The 14,351-nt window shown below is 46.5% G+C and overlaps 1 protein-coding gene across 3 annotated transcripts in view; it reads left to right on the top strand.

Annotated features, from left to right (window-relative positions):
• Window positions 1–14,351, top strand: part of BRINP1 (BMP/retinoic acid inducible neural specific 1) — a 174,834-nt gene that overhangs the window by 135,513 nt on the left and 24,970 nt on the right. For all 3 annotated transcript variants that reach the window (XM_058694357.1, XM_058694359.1, XM_058694358.1), the window contains 2 exons: window positions 6,952–7,188; window positions 11,834–12,056. In XM_058694357.1, the coding sequence (XP_058550340.1) occupies window positions 6,952–7,188; window positions 11,834–12,056 (460 nt within the window). The remainder of the gene's footprint in view (window positions 1–6,951; window positions 7,189–11,833; window positions 12,057–14,351) is intronic.

The following is a 14,351-nucleotide window of genomic DNA, read 5'->3' on the forward strand; positions in this document are numbered from 1 at the left end:
AGAATTTGACAAGCAGAACTTAGTGGGTACCAGGCAACAGCCAGCCTTCTGTAGCGCTCAGAGATATCAACAGGGGGCCACATTCTGATACAAGCACAGGAGAGAACAATATTGCCACTCAACCAAAATAGACTTCTTGTATTTTTTTTCCCTTTTCCTCTTAGCACCAAAAAAAAAAAAAAAAAGTGAATTTAATACGTAATGAACTAGGTCAGAAAAGAGTACATCCATCAAAACTACTACTATTTTAGGTAATTACGATAAGATAAAACAAAGTTCATCCAAAAGACAAGCAAGCAAACAAACAAGCAAAACCAGAAAGATATATGGTCCTTGCCTTGAACAAGACTTTGATTGATCCAAGGTATTCACACACTGACTCGTCTTTGCTCAAGGTACACCCTCTGCAGGGAATGCTGGGGCTCCCTCTGTATCTATTAAAAACCATGCTTCTGTTTCAAGATCTACCCACATCCCACACACATCACGAAGTCTTCCCTAATTATTGTCTCCAGAGTCATTTTCTTTCATGTTCATAATAGATGACTGGCTTCTTCAAAATGTAAGATATATTTATTAAACACCTACTATGTTCCAGACATGATGCTGCTTTTTACGTTTCAATCATCGGTTCGGGCCTTTGTCTCTTGTACTTGGGTTTTATGCTTTAGTTTTGAATCTCCAAGTAGCCCCTTGGTGTCCTTGGAAAATGGAAGCATCTCCTCCAACAAATCCCCACGTACTACTTGTTGAAAGAAGAGAAGGAGGCTCAGAGTTCCTAACAGCAAAAGAGAGCAGATCAGGGTCAGAGATGAAGGCTGGACTACCCTCGGCAGATCTTAGAGGTACTTTCAGCTTTTGTTGATTGGGTCCTCTTTTCTCTAGCTCACCGAGCAGTCACCTGGACCAGGTGTCTGCTTCAGACAGCTGTACTGACCATGTCATTGAAGGTACCAAGGAATTCAATGTAGGGGTCCCCAGAAAGTTCTTCTGTTACTTTAGTGCTCCCCAGTGGTTGAAAATCAAAAATGCAGTGAGCCCTCTTTGTTTTTTCTGACTCCCAGCTACACTCTTGGTCTGTAATGGACAAGGATCCTTGACCTCTGTTGCTGTAAACAATGCTGTTCCTCTAATAAGCTGGCAGATCTCTGCCCGCTGTCATTCTTCCCTTAGGAGTCTTGATCTTCTCTGAGGCAGTGAGAAAGCTTTCATCTCCTCTCTAGGGAACCTGGAAACAAACACAAAAACAAAAAAAGGTGAACCTTATTCAGAAAGGAGGGTGATGGTCAGATAGGTTCTTAGTTGGAAGGAGTTCTGTTGCTTGAGTCCTTTGTACATGCTGTTCCCACTTTCTTCTTGTTTCTTCGACTCCACTCCCCACTGTTCCCACTTTCTAAACTGCTCTTCTTGTGGATTCTTCGTCCTCTAATTCCTGTGAATCCATTAGGTCCCAGCCCAAAAGCCACTTTCTGCAGGAGAGTGTCTGTGACTGCCCCTGATCCAGCCTGGGTTAGGTGTTTTCCTTTGTGGTCCCTGAGCAACCTCGTGCTTTGGGTAGAGCCCTGGTCTCCGTGCATCCAAGCAGCTTGTTTGCATGTTTGCTTCTTTCACTAAGCCGTGAGGTCCATGAGGGCAGGGAATGCCTGCTTTCTTCACCCCAGTGTCCATGGCGCAGTTACTGGCACACGGGAGGGCCTACGTGTTGAAAGAAGACAGAGGAGAGAAGAAAAGAAGGAAAGATGAAAGGGAGGAAGATTCGCTGAAGTATAACCAAATGGAAGGATGAAAAATGGAGACCCGTGGTAATTCCTGTAATGGTATTAAGAGATGATGCCTCTGGACATGTCTCCTACTGGTCCAAAGGGGGCTACTCAGGAGGATGTTTCCAAGAATGACTCAAGTTTGGTTCAGGGAGTGGATTATGTTCTGATGTGGTATAAATGGGGGGACCTACCATTTATTGAACTCTTAATTATGCTAACCATCTGCTCGGGCTGCTATAACAAAATGCAAAAACTGGATCGCTGAAGTGAGAGGCCTTCGTTTCTACAGTTCTGGAGGCTGGAAGTCAAAGACAACGATGCCGGCCCATTCGGTGTCTGGCTTGTGGACAGCCGTGTTCTCACTGCGTGTGCACGTGGCTTTTCCTTAGTGTGTGCTCATGGAGGGAGAGGGAGAGAGACAGCTTTCCTGTCTCGTACTCTTCTTACAAGTCCATTAATCGTACCACGGAGGCCCCACTTTTGTGACCTGGTGTAAACCCAATGACCAGCCAAGGCCCCATCTCAGTACCACAACTCTGGGAGTTAGGGCTGCGACATGTGAACTGGGCAGGGGAGAGGGGGGAGAGGGTGGGGGTGGTCACAAACATTCAGCCCATAGCAGCCAGGCTCTTGCTGGGTGCCCTTTATGCCTTTCCCATTTATTTATTCTTCCCAACAGCCCTGGGATTGGAGCTTCACAGGCAAGTAGCCTGAATTTCAGAGAGAGGCTAAGACACCTGCAGAGGCCACCCTGGGCCAGGGCCACCTTGAGAACACTGAGGCAGGAGTTTGTCTCAGTTTTCAGTCTTTCACGCCAGAGAGCTGGGAGGGCCCGTAAGGGTTTTGGAACTCAGAATTCTGGGATTTGAATCTCGAGTTTGTTAGTTTGGTTGTGGGGCTTTAGGCCAACTTAGGGCCAATTCCAATATCCTCAAAGTTTTTAGAGACCAATGTTTTGTTTTGTTGTTTTTTTTTTTGTTTTTTGTTTTTCAGTTGGGGTGAAAAAGAGAATGGTTGTTGAATGAAAACCTATACTGGCCTTGGCCTTAATTTATACTCTGGGGGGTCTATAGTGGACAGGAAGCCCACTCCCTAATGGGGAAGATGAAAACAAATACGAAAACACATGCATAAGATGATTTCTGTCAGTAGCTAATTCTATGATGAAAATAGAAGAGGCTTTTTTAATATGGGTCATCTGGGAAGGTCTGGATTGCAGGACAAGGGAGCCATGCAGAGATCTGGGAAAAGAATATTCTTGGCCCTGGGAGGTACACTTGCAAAGACTCTAGGGAAAACAAGACCAGCACAAGGGAAGGACCAGGAAAGAGAAGGATGCCTGGTGTATTTAAAAAAAAAAAAACAAAAACAAAAAACAAAGGAATAGAATATTAAGAAATAAGGAGAGAGGAAGCGAGGAAATAGAGATAGCCTATTGTGTGACACAGAGGAGAAATCCTTCCTCCACACACAAAGACTGGATGTAAAACACAAGAAATATCCTGAGATGTCTGCCTTGAAGGTGAGGTGGGAGGAGGACTAAGGGAGACAGGGCAAAAATTAGGAAAAGAGAAAGAAGATGATGTGGATGTTCCCATATCTACATTGCCCACTCACTTCGCGGAACAGTGACACATTCCATTTTAAAGTATAACAAGATTTTTTGTAAAAAAAAAAAAAAGTATAATGAGATTGGGGGAGATATCCCATATGTTCAGCACGAGTCACTGGGTGTGCAAGTGAAACTCTCAGCCATCGCCTTCTTGGGTGTTTTGAGGCAAAATTTACATGCTCGCCCATAATGGTGACCTCTCTCTGTCTCTGATTTTCTCAGCTTGTCTCTCTCTCTCTCTATTTCTCTGTGTGTCTTTGGGAACTGTGGGGCCAGAATATTCCACCCCAGCCGGCAGCTGTATATCTTTCAAACAGTGGTTCCACAGGCCAAATCTCCCTCCAAGTTATTTATGACTCCCATTGAAGCCGGTGGTACTCAGGCGCCAACCTAGGAGGTCAGCAATGGGCCTCTTTGTTGGACACAGGTCATCAGGAGACGACTGCGGCGGTGACTGCTGTGTGAACCTCCGCTGCCGTAGAAATGGTTATGTAACTTTAAACAGTAATGACATTTTGCAGAAAAGTGCTTTTTAATTGCTATGTCTTCATTATTCTCTTTCAAAATTGCCCAGGAGATTCTGCCTCAGAGACAGCTCGGCATGATCTGAGTTTCCATTTTTAAAGAGCAATCAGTTTTGTGTTTCAGCTGCTCCCAGAAACCCCCCAACCCAAAACTTCATCTGTTTTCAGTTGCATTAAACGGGGTAGGTAATACTGCCTTTTGTATCCTTGCCAAACGGAGAAATGATTTGACGCATTTTTCTAAAAATGCTCTCCCCAAATTCCTTTTGGGCTGGGACCAAGAATAGAATATTTTATCCCCTACAAAAGGGAGAAAGAAAATGATGAGCAAGCTAGAAAAATAGGACTGAGAGTATAGTCTATAGAGTTCCAACAGAAACTTAACCCCAATCCGTAGACTCAGATGCCTATAGGGGATTGGGATCAGCTAAAAATAAATTTTGCTTTGGAAGCGAAAAACCCTGATACAGATAAAATGACTCAGGAATGCATGCTCTGAAAGAATTGTAGACTTAGTTGAGCAGGGACTCGCTCTAGTGATTGGCCCCATCGTTTGGTGTTTGTATCCTGCTCCTATGCTGCGAGCCCTTCCCAGCAATCACTCAAACTCGTGCAGACCCCTTGCTCATTGGTGTGGAGTTCACCCATTCTTGCAGCCGGCCGGTGCCCAAGCCCTGTAGCTCCATCTGTCTGTTAGAACCCCTTTCACCCATACTGATATGGATCCACCTTCTAGAATAGCCGTCTCCCCCCCCCACCCCCCCCCCCACCATGCTGCTTCAACAGGCGCAGAATTCTAAACCCTCCTCTACAAATAACTCCAGACTGCCTGCTGAGGATTTTCTTCTGATTGCCCACAGCTATCGTTCATGTATCCTGAAGGTTCTGTTGAAACTTTAAAAAACGTCAATCACAGGAGGGATTTCATCATCCCAGCATCGCTGTCATCATCAACGTCAGAAATGGGAACGAATAGCATTTACTGGGTGCTTGCCGTGTGCCCAGGAACTGTCGTGACGATTTGCAAGGATTCCTTCACTTAGCCCTCTCAACAACCTAAAAGCACCTCTGTTTTACAAAAGAAAAAGCAGAGGCTTAGAGAGCTTGAGTGACTTACCTGAGATGTCTAGGTAGTAAGTAGAGAAGCCTGACTAGCGATGCCCAGCTTTTAACTACTTTCTGCATCCCTGCAGTGAGGTGTGCCGAACACATCATCCTCTTTCCCACAATGCCTTTTTAAAAATATTTTCAATATTTATTTTTGAGAGAGAGAGAGAGAGAGCACTCCTGGAGAAGGGGCAGAGAGAGAGAGAGAGGGAGACACAGAATCCAAAGCAGGCTCCAGGCTCCGAGCTGTCAGCACGGAGACTGACGCGGGGCTCGAACTCCTGAACCGTGAGATCATGACCTGAGCCGAAGTCGGACGCTTAACCGACTGAGCCACCCAGGCGCCCCCCCCGCCCCACCCCACAATGCCTCTCTGAACACAGTTGTTTTTAGCTGCCAGATGAAGACAGGTTGAAATGATGGGGCTTCATTTTTTAAAAAATTGAAAGTGAGAGAGGGAAAGATAAAATTCTAGAAACACAACCGTGAAGTACAATGAGAGACATGCCGAGCTGATTCAGCAAGCCCCTGATGAGTAGGATGAGGGTGTGTCCCTAAAAGATGAATAAGAAAAACATTTAATCCAAAGAACACAGTTATTTTTCACACAATGGGTCATTAAACCATTACCCCTATATGCACTGGTAGCTGAAACTGTCCGCGGCACTAGACGAGGTGGGGAGAGATGTCTTTCGTGAATTAATTTAGCCCAGAGTTGTCCTTTTTGGGCACCCTAGTCAATAGCTTGCTATGATGACATCTCAGAGGTACATGAGTAGTGCATGTGCCCAGATAGATCCTTCTCCATCCTTGGCTGTCCAGATTAAGACTTTGATTACTCAGATATAGAGACAAGATTATGAGGTGTGGTCCGGAGTGTTCATCCTATAGCCTTGGGCTAGTCACTTCTCCTCCATGGGCCTTTGCTTCTTTGTGTTTACAGCTAGGAAGAAAAAAAAATTAATCCTCTCTGATGGGATTCTGCACTGATATTATTTTTATGATGCCCTGGTCTTATGAAATTATAGCACTCTCCTTTATCACTCGTATCCTTGAAATTTACCAAAGTATCCCATTATCCACAGGATGAAGTCCAAATCCCTTAGCATACAAGAAAGCCCTGTGCACTTTGGCCTCCACTTGCCTCTGACACATGTTCCCCGACAGCAATGCACCCCACCCATCCAAATTCGTTTTTTCACCACCAACTCCCAGACATATACATCTTTATTCTTGCTGCTACCCTCTTTAGAATGTGCTTCCTGTTCCTTTTTTTTTACATGGTGATCTCTTATTTACCTTCCAAGAAGCCCAAACGCCATCTCCTCTATAAAGGTTTCCCTGCTGCCTTGGCAAGGTTATTTGCAGTCCTCTCTGTCCAGTTGCCTCGTCTGGACCATCTCTGCTCCAGGCCCAGAAAGCTGTGTTATGATGATGTGTGTCTGTGTCTATCCCTGCTGATTACGCTGTAAACTCCCCAAGGGCGAGGATCTTGTCTTTTTCATCTCTAGAGACTCAGTGCCTAGCTCAGGACTTGAGCTTCGTAAATAGAGTCCATCAATATTTGAGAAAAGGAGAACAAAAGAAATGAAGGAAACAAGAAAAAATAAACAATAATCTTGTGCTTTCAAGAAGGGTTTTCTCCCACAATGGAAAAGGTATATACCAGATCTGGCCGTGGCCTCAGTCCTAATGTAACGGACTAGAGTGTGCCTTTCAGAGGTGGCCGAGGTCATGACTTGAGAAGTTTAAGTACACACAGTGTAGCTGGAGGCCTCACCAACCGGGCCCTGTGTGGATCTAGGCGGGCCCAGAAATATTTGGGTTACAGTACACAGGGAGAAAGCTAACAGCTTCAGATTCCTATGTTTCACCTTTCAAACCTGTTAATGAAACACCTTTTTTAACCTTTCTTTTTTTCCCCCTTCTTGCTGTTCTCGAACAGGTCTTCAGATAATCTTCCCTCAGTATCTGCAAGAGAAGTTTGTCCAGTCGGCCTTGAGCTACATCATGTGCAATGGTGAGGGAGAGTATGTGTGCCAGAACAGCCAGTGTAGATGTCAGTGTGCAGAGGAGTTCCCACAGTGCAACTGCCCCATCACCGACATCCAGATCATGGAGTACACGCTGGCCAACATGGCCAAGTCTTGGGCCGAAGCTTATAAGGACCTGGAGAATTCAGGTAGAGAGCCTAACGTGGTCGTACTGCATCCGTGGCCCTGAGCCAAGCCTAGAAAAGAAAACTGTCTAGCCAGAATTAGGACCACTGTGAGGGACTGTTCAGTGACACCAGCTCTTTCACGTGGGAGGGACCAGAGCCAGGTCTAGGAGCTGTCATGGAGTAGGTACTCAGTCTCCATTGAATGGAATAATGAATCGCGTGATTGAGTTTGTGGTCCTAAGATGTATTGTCTGCCTTGTACCCAGAAGACAGAGAGAGTAATGCCACATAGCACATAGAAGCCTCTGGAGAATGGAGAGTCAAAGGTACTTGTATTGATTCCCGAGTCTGTGTGTGCGTGTGCGTGTGCGTGTGCATGTGTGTGTGTGTGTGTGCGCGCGCCTATATCTCTCGATAAACAACCACGTATGTATGTCTAAATATGTATATGTGTATGTATTTTTATCCATGTACATGTATATAGATAATGATACGGATAGAGTTATCCAAACAATTCACAGATTGTCAAAGCTAAAGCGACTTTTCAGGTACGTGGTTGTTTCCCACTTTTCATGGTTAAGGAGCCTCGTGGTCATGAATTTCAGGGGAGGAAAGTCAGCCACCCAGGGCCATACAGTGGGTGAGGTACAGAGTTGGATCTCTGCCTTTCTGGAGTTTCTAGTTGATGTGAAAGCCAGCCATGAATCGTATGACATTTTAATCATGTGAAGGAGAGGCTACTGTGAGCAAATCCATGCAGGGGGAGGCTGAGGAGGTCAGGAGGGTCAGGGAGGTCAGGAGAGGCACCTTGGGGAAGAACATCAAACTTTGATGCAGAAGTCAGTGGGTGAGTGCATGTCAGAGAGCAGGAGGCCATCACAAGGTGCCTCGGAGGGAGAGGACAGAGACGTGGTTAGCGTGGTGGGACAGGTGGAAAAAGTGGGGAAGGTGCAGAGGTACCGAGATGTTTAGAAGGGCAAATTAGCAGGGCTTGGTGTTACACGGGCTGTATGTGGTCGAAGAGAAGGGTGTTGAGATTCGAGAGCTTTTTTTAGGTATGTTTGGTAGACAATTTGATGGAGGCTGGTACCATTCACTGAGCTAGAACACCCTGGGTGGTTCGGAAACAGAGACTGTGTATGCAGCGCTGGGCATGAAAAGCTTGGGCATCCTTGAGATTTCCAAGAAGAGATGCCAAGTAAACAGTTGGCATCTACTATGCGTTCAGATACCTGTCAAATAAATGGACATATGCAGAGAGCATTACTGGTTTTTAGAACAGCTCAATATTTCTTAAATTTATGAAAGAAACTGCATTACAATGAGCAGTGATATTCCTGTATCCTGGGGTGGGGGGTGTGTGGGGGGCACCAAGACCCAGTGTCTTCCCCAGGGTTACATAGTTAGTAAATGACAGGGTTGGGAACGGAATCCCTGATTCCAAACCCCGTGCTTGTAGCAGCTTTTTGTATTAATGCTCCTTTACCCCCGAGGCTTCAGTTCCCTCATCTGATATATGAGAGGACATGTTTGTGGTTTTCATAGTTGAATTTATTTAAATTTTTAGCCGAGAAACCCTTTGATCGAACAAAATCGTACCTTGGAGCCACTGTGTACCACAGGTAAAAGCTGAGCCCTACTGAGCTGTATTTGAAAACCATTGGTTTCCATGAACTCTAAGCCCCTGAACCAGCTTTGGGAGCACATAATGCATGAGTGATTCTGCTCTCGTGCAGCTCGAACGGAGCTGTGGCTGCCCTATGGACCCGCACCCGCCAGTCCATTTAAAATCCCAGGAACTCATAGCAGAGAGGTTCATGATGGAAATGTGTTACGACAATTATTTGGCCTCAAACAAAAGAAGCATTTGATAACATGCTTTTGCAAGGAGATTCCACTGATGGCTAAAAAAACAGAGGGGCATGAAGTCGATGTGCACAAGCAGTAGGGATCTTTAGCATAGAATCCTATCCCCCAGGAAGAGGAACCACTTTCAGTGGGTGGGTAGGTGGGTGGGGAAGGAAACACAGAAAGCTGAAATGCTGCTGAGTAGCTGAATAGGCCGCAGAAATGATTTACGTGGCACGCTTTCTCTCCACAAGAGCACACATTCGCTCTAGATATCCTGTACTTATCCATCTGGAATGGTTTTACCCATCAAGGCAAATCCATGCATACCTTCGTGTAGATGTGGCTTGTGCGTGTGTATCTTCCTCCTCTTCGTTTCAGGCAGTGGCCTTCATGACTCAGCAACTAGGCACCTTGGAGGGATTCAAGACACGGCCAAAAGGGAAAAGCCAATGATTCCTTCATGGTCGGAGTACTGGTGGTCGCATAGAACCTAGTTTACACACATGAATGGCGGTCTTCACCTCCTTTATTGGGAGGGAACCCTTCCACTTTCAGTCAAAAAATTAAATCATTTTAACGTTTAAATTCTATGTTCCTAACTGACCCAGGTTCAGGTTCAGTGAAACGACTGTCATGTTCTCCAAGGTCAACAGCGCTTTCTACAGGAGAGCAGCATATCTTCCTTGGGGGTTGGGGGAGGCTGTGTATTGTGGGCAACCAACACACAGGGTCATTAGGGCCAGCCCCCTGCCTCCAGCCAACTCCCCGAATAAACCAGCCGGCGTTGTCCTATGCTAGCCGCCCATCCCCTGAGCGCGATCTGTATGTCGAGGACTATTCAGGCAGATACAGTGCTGTGTCACTCTTTCCTGATTTGCATTAGGTGCTAAGTTACCTGTTTGACAGATGGGAAAACTGAGGTGTTGAAAGAACAATGGTCATACAGCTGCCCAGGGGTCCAGATGCAACTTGATCTCCTGAATGTCTGACTGGCAATAAGGAGGCACTGTGAGTTCTGTAGGGGTCAGAGATTCCTATTTTTGGCACCCTTTAGTTAGTTAGTTAGTTTCTTTTTTCCCCCAGTATACTGATCCTCTTTATGTGTTGAGAGTAGGTGTATAATGCTGAGTAAAAGCATACATTCGGAGCCTGTTTCGAGTTCTAATACTGGCTGTGTGACCTTGGCAAGATAACTGACTTCTTTGTGCCCTAGTTTCTGTAAAAGAAGGCGCTCAAAGTACCCACCTCGTAGATTTGCTGTAAAATCACTGATATGGGTGAGGTGTTTCAGAGTGAGCGCGGTGCTTACTGAAAGCTACGTAGGCATTTTTAAAAATAAAATGAATGCCTAATGTACCTGAAATTTCCTGATAGCTTTTGCAGCACGAACCAAAAGTACTAAGCTGCAAATATATATACATACACATATATATGCACATATATTTATATTTGTATTATACATATAAATATGCATATATTATACATATTTATATATTTATATTTAAATATATATATGTATATATATCCCCAACCATTTGGATTTTTCCCCCCGCAAAATGACCAACCTCCTAATTCTTTTATTTTCCCGATAGTTGGGGAGCATGACAAAGGTAATTATTATATTGAAAAAAGAATAGCTCAGATTCAAGTCCTGCCTCTTGTCACTCCTTGGCTGTTCTACCTTCAGAAAATCATTTCCCTGCTCTGGCCTTCATTTTCCCTCTGTGTAGAACAAGAAAGCTGACCTAGATTATCTCTAAGGTTGTGTCAAGTTGCAGAAGACACGGAAACTCTGAAACACAGAACCAAACTGAGGCAGAAACCTTCACCTGGGAGACCCAAGATTTGCCCCCATCTCTTAAGGTGGGGTGTCTCTAAATGGGATGTGACGTGAGGTGGTACACAGACAACTTCCAGTAGGACTGGATCATGTAGCAAGGAGCTTGACCCATCTCAGCTCTCCCTCGACCCTGCAGATGACATCAAAGAGAACGTTCCAGTTGGTGCTAATATGCCGTTAGCACCTCCCCATGGCTGGCTACCTTCCTGTGTACTTCACAGTGAGAGCAGGCCCCAGGGTTTGATCACTTAGCTGGCAACACTATCCGGCCAGGATTTGTTAATACTGTTTTCATAACTGTATACTTTTATAGCTTTATTTTTATAGCTCCCATTCTACTGAAGGCATGGGATGGAGGTTTTCTAATGCAGAATTGGATAAAAATTTGGTTGAATTGATTCAAAGAAAATACTAAGTAAATATAAGTACAAATATGTGACTATCATTATCAAGCTGGCATTCAGATGACGGAAGTTTGGGAAGCCTTGTTTTTTTTTTTTTTTAAGTTTATTTATTTTGAGAAAGAGAGAGAGAGAGAGAGAGAGAGCATGAGCTGGGGAGGGGCAGAGAGAAAGAGAGAATCCAAAGCAGGCTCAACACTGCCAGCTTGGAGCCCGATGCGGGGCTCGAATCCATGAACCCTGTGATCATGATCTGAGCCAAAATCAAGAGTCTGATGCTTAAGGGACTGAGCCACCCAGGCGCCCCCTGGACAGCCTCGTTTCTAATAAGGATGCAGGATGCAGATTCCCTCCTGTGGGAGCAAAGTAAAAGAACCTTCACTGAAAGTGTAGTGGCCCTTGCACGGCCTCCCCGGAGCTGCCGAGAGGCTAGTGCAGAGTTCATGGGGCCTCAAAGGAGTGAGTTTTATCTGCAAGCCTGCCTGACTGGTAGGTGGGGCTGAGCCTTCCAGGCAGCCTCCAAGGGGGGGCAGCCTTGCTCAGTCCTTCTCTCTTGGCCTCTGTCTCTCGCTAGATGAGTTTAAATCGTTTATGAAGCGTCTGCCCAGCAACCACTTCCTGACCATCGGGAGCATCCATCAGCACTGGGGCAACGACTGGGACCTGCAGAACCGTTACAAGCTCCTGCAGAGCGCCACCGAGGCCCAGAGGCAAAAGATCCAGCGCACCGCCCGCAAGCTCTTCGGCCTCAGTGTCCGCTGTCGCCACAATCCCAACCACCAGCTGCCTAGAGAGAGGTGAGTGCGACCCCCCAGCCCACCCCCACCGCCTCTGCAGGCTCAGACCTGTTTCTGGCTCAAGTTCCCCGTGGCCCGGGGAAATGCCATGCCGATGATGATGCACCTGCTGGTGGCAGGCCAGGCCTTGCGTGGTCCAGACCAACCATCGCTGACCAACCATTTCTGGATCGTCTCTGGCTTCTCTGCTTCTGGTTGCTGCTGTCCTGGGTTTTCTCACTGTTTCCTGAATATGCCCTGAACTTTCAGCCTCTGTGTTCTGTCTGATCCGTCGGACTGTGGAAGGGAGCCCGCAATAGCCCCGACTGCTATGTGACATTATTCTGGTTGCTTGAAAGGTATTATCTGTTTGATTTAAAAGTTACTTGACAGATTGGGGCGCCTGGGTGGTTCGGTCGGTTAAGCATCTGACTTCCGCTCAGGTCATGATCTTGTGGTTTGTGAGTTCGAGCCCTGCATCGGGCTCTGTGCTGACAGCTCAGAGCCTGGAACCTGCTTCGGATTCTGTGTCTCCCTGTCTCTCTTTTCCCCTCCCGGCTCACGCTTCATCTCTCTCTATCTAAAAAATAAACATTAAAAAAACCCAGAAATTACTTAACAAAGCAGAATTTAGCATCCCCATCTTAATGGCGAAGAAACTGGGTTAACTAATCCGTCAGCTATATATTGAGGACCTTTGATCAGGGCCTGGAGTCAGGGACACAAACAAGGCACAGACCAGGAAAATTTAAGGAGGCACCCCCTGGCTGGGTCTTGTGAGTGCAGGGTCCTCACCTGAGAGTGAGAGCCTCCTTAAACACCTGGATGCCTCACTTCCTTCCCTCTGGGCTGACAAGACAGAAGTTCCTGGGTCTTCACAGATCTTAGGGTTTCTTTGCTTCCTCTGAAACTTCTGGGGAAGAAGCCAGGATTGAGATCCAGCCCTTTCAGACTCCATTCTCCCAGGGCATGTGTGAGCTGCTCCCTGGCAGGGGGGGAGTGCGGTGGTTTCTGTAGTGGTGCCTCTGTGGATTCCACAAAGGCATCTCCATCCAGCAGAAGGCAGGTTTGGGGGCTGTGCACCCTGCTTCGGCTAGCGCAGCTGTACCTTGATTTGTTTCATATTTGGGGGTTTTGCACTCAACTTTATTCAGAGAGAAGAGATCAACTCTTTAAAAGAGTAAGGCTAAGTCACATTCACTTACCAGATTTGCGGTCAGCCACGTGTCTGTATAGGTGAGTGCTACCCTTTTTGCACAGAGCAGAGAACCAGCCCAGAGAGGCCCAGTATTTGGTCCAGAGCTACAATGCACATCAGTGGTTCCCAAGAGGAGGTGATTTTGTTCCCAGGGAGCATTTAGAAACGTCTGAAGACATTTTTGAGTATCATAATGGGTGTGGGGTGCTATTGCACAGGGCAATCCCCACAACAAAGAGTTTATCCTTCGCCAAAAAGTCAGTGATGCCGGGGTCTGGAAGCCCTGACGTAAGAGGAAGAGACAGGATCCCCCAGCGCTATGATGCTAAATACCGTGTTCTTCCTCGCCCTCCTGGGCAGGCACCCAAAGATTAAAGATCCGTGACACTTCTAGGCATTTCTCTCATGCCAGCCACCCCCACGCACTTACTCGTTTTCCTCTTCATTTTTTCAGACTCAGATCAAATGCCGCCTCCTCCATGAAGTCTTTCCTGATTGCACCAGCCACTACAGAGGCTCTTTAGTCTAGGTCCCCATTACTCTAAAACCCCTACCCATCTCCCCTTTCCCCCCCCCCACTGTGAAGTCTCCTCCTTTTACTCCTGGCCGTGCTGACCCGTGTGTTTCCCATTCCTTCCAACTCTGAACCCATTGCTTGGCAGCTAGTTTGTGATCATTACTTGGTGGACCAAATAGGATTTGCTCTGGCAGTCGCTCCCTCGCTGCAGTGCGGCGAGTACAGGAACGAAAGAAAGGGGTCCAGTCACAAAATGGCTTCCTTGTCATCTGCAGCAGGTGCCCAAGCTGCCACCACGAGCGAGTGCCCAGATTCCATCTAGATCCATCAGGCTTTGGTCATGTGACCCGCATTGGATGCAATGAGGGATTCAGAAAGGAGCACAGTACACAGGGCTGTGAAGGATGTCTTTCAGAGGAGGGGCTCTGTTAGCAATCACGAAAAACCCTGTGTGTATATATATATATATATATGTGCTTAAAATCAGCGTGTTAGTGCTGCCATAGCAAAGTACCACAGACTGAGTGCATTAGACAACAGAAATGGATCTTCTCACAGTTCTGGAGGCTGGGAGTCTGAGGTTGAGGTGGTCTGCAAGGTT

This window comes from Neofelis nebulosa, chromosome 12 (assembly GCF_028018385.1).
Source record: "Neofelis nebulosa isolate mNeoNeb1 chromosome 12, mNeoNeb1.pri, whole genome shotgun sequence".
Taxonomy (NCBI): Eukaryota; Metazoa; Chordata; class Mammalia; order Carnivora; family Felidae; genus Neofelis; species Neofelis nebulosa.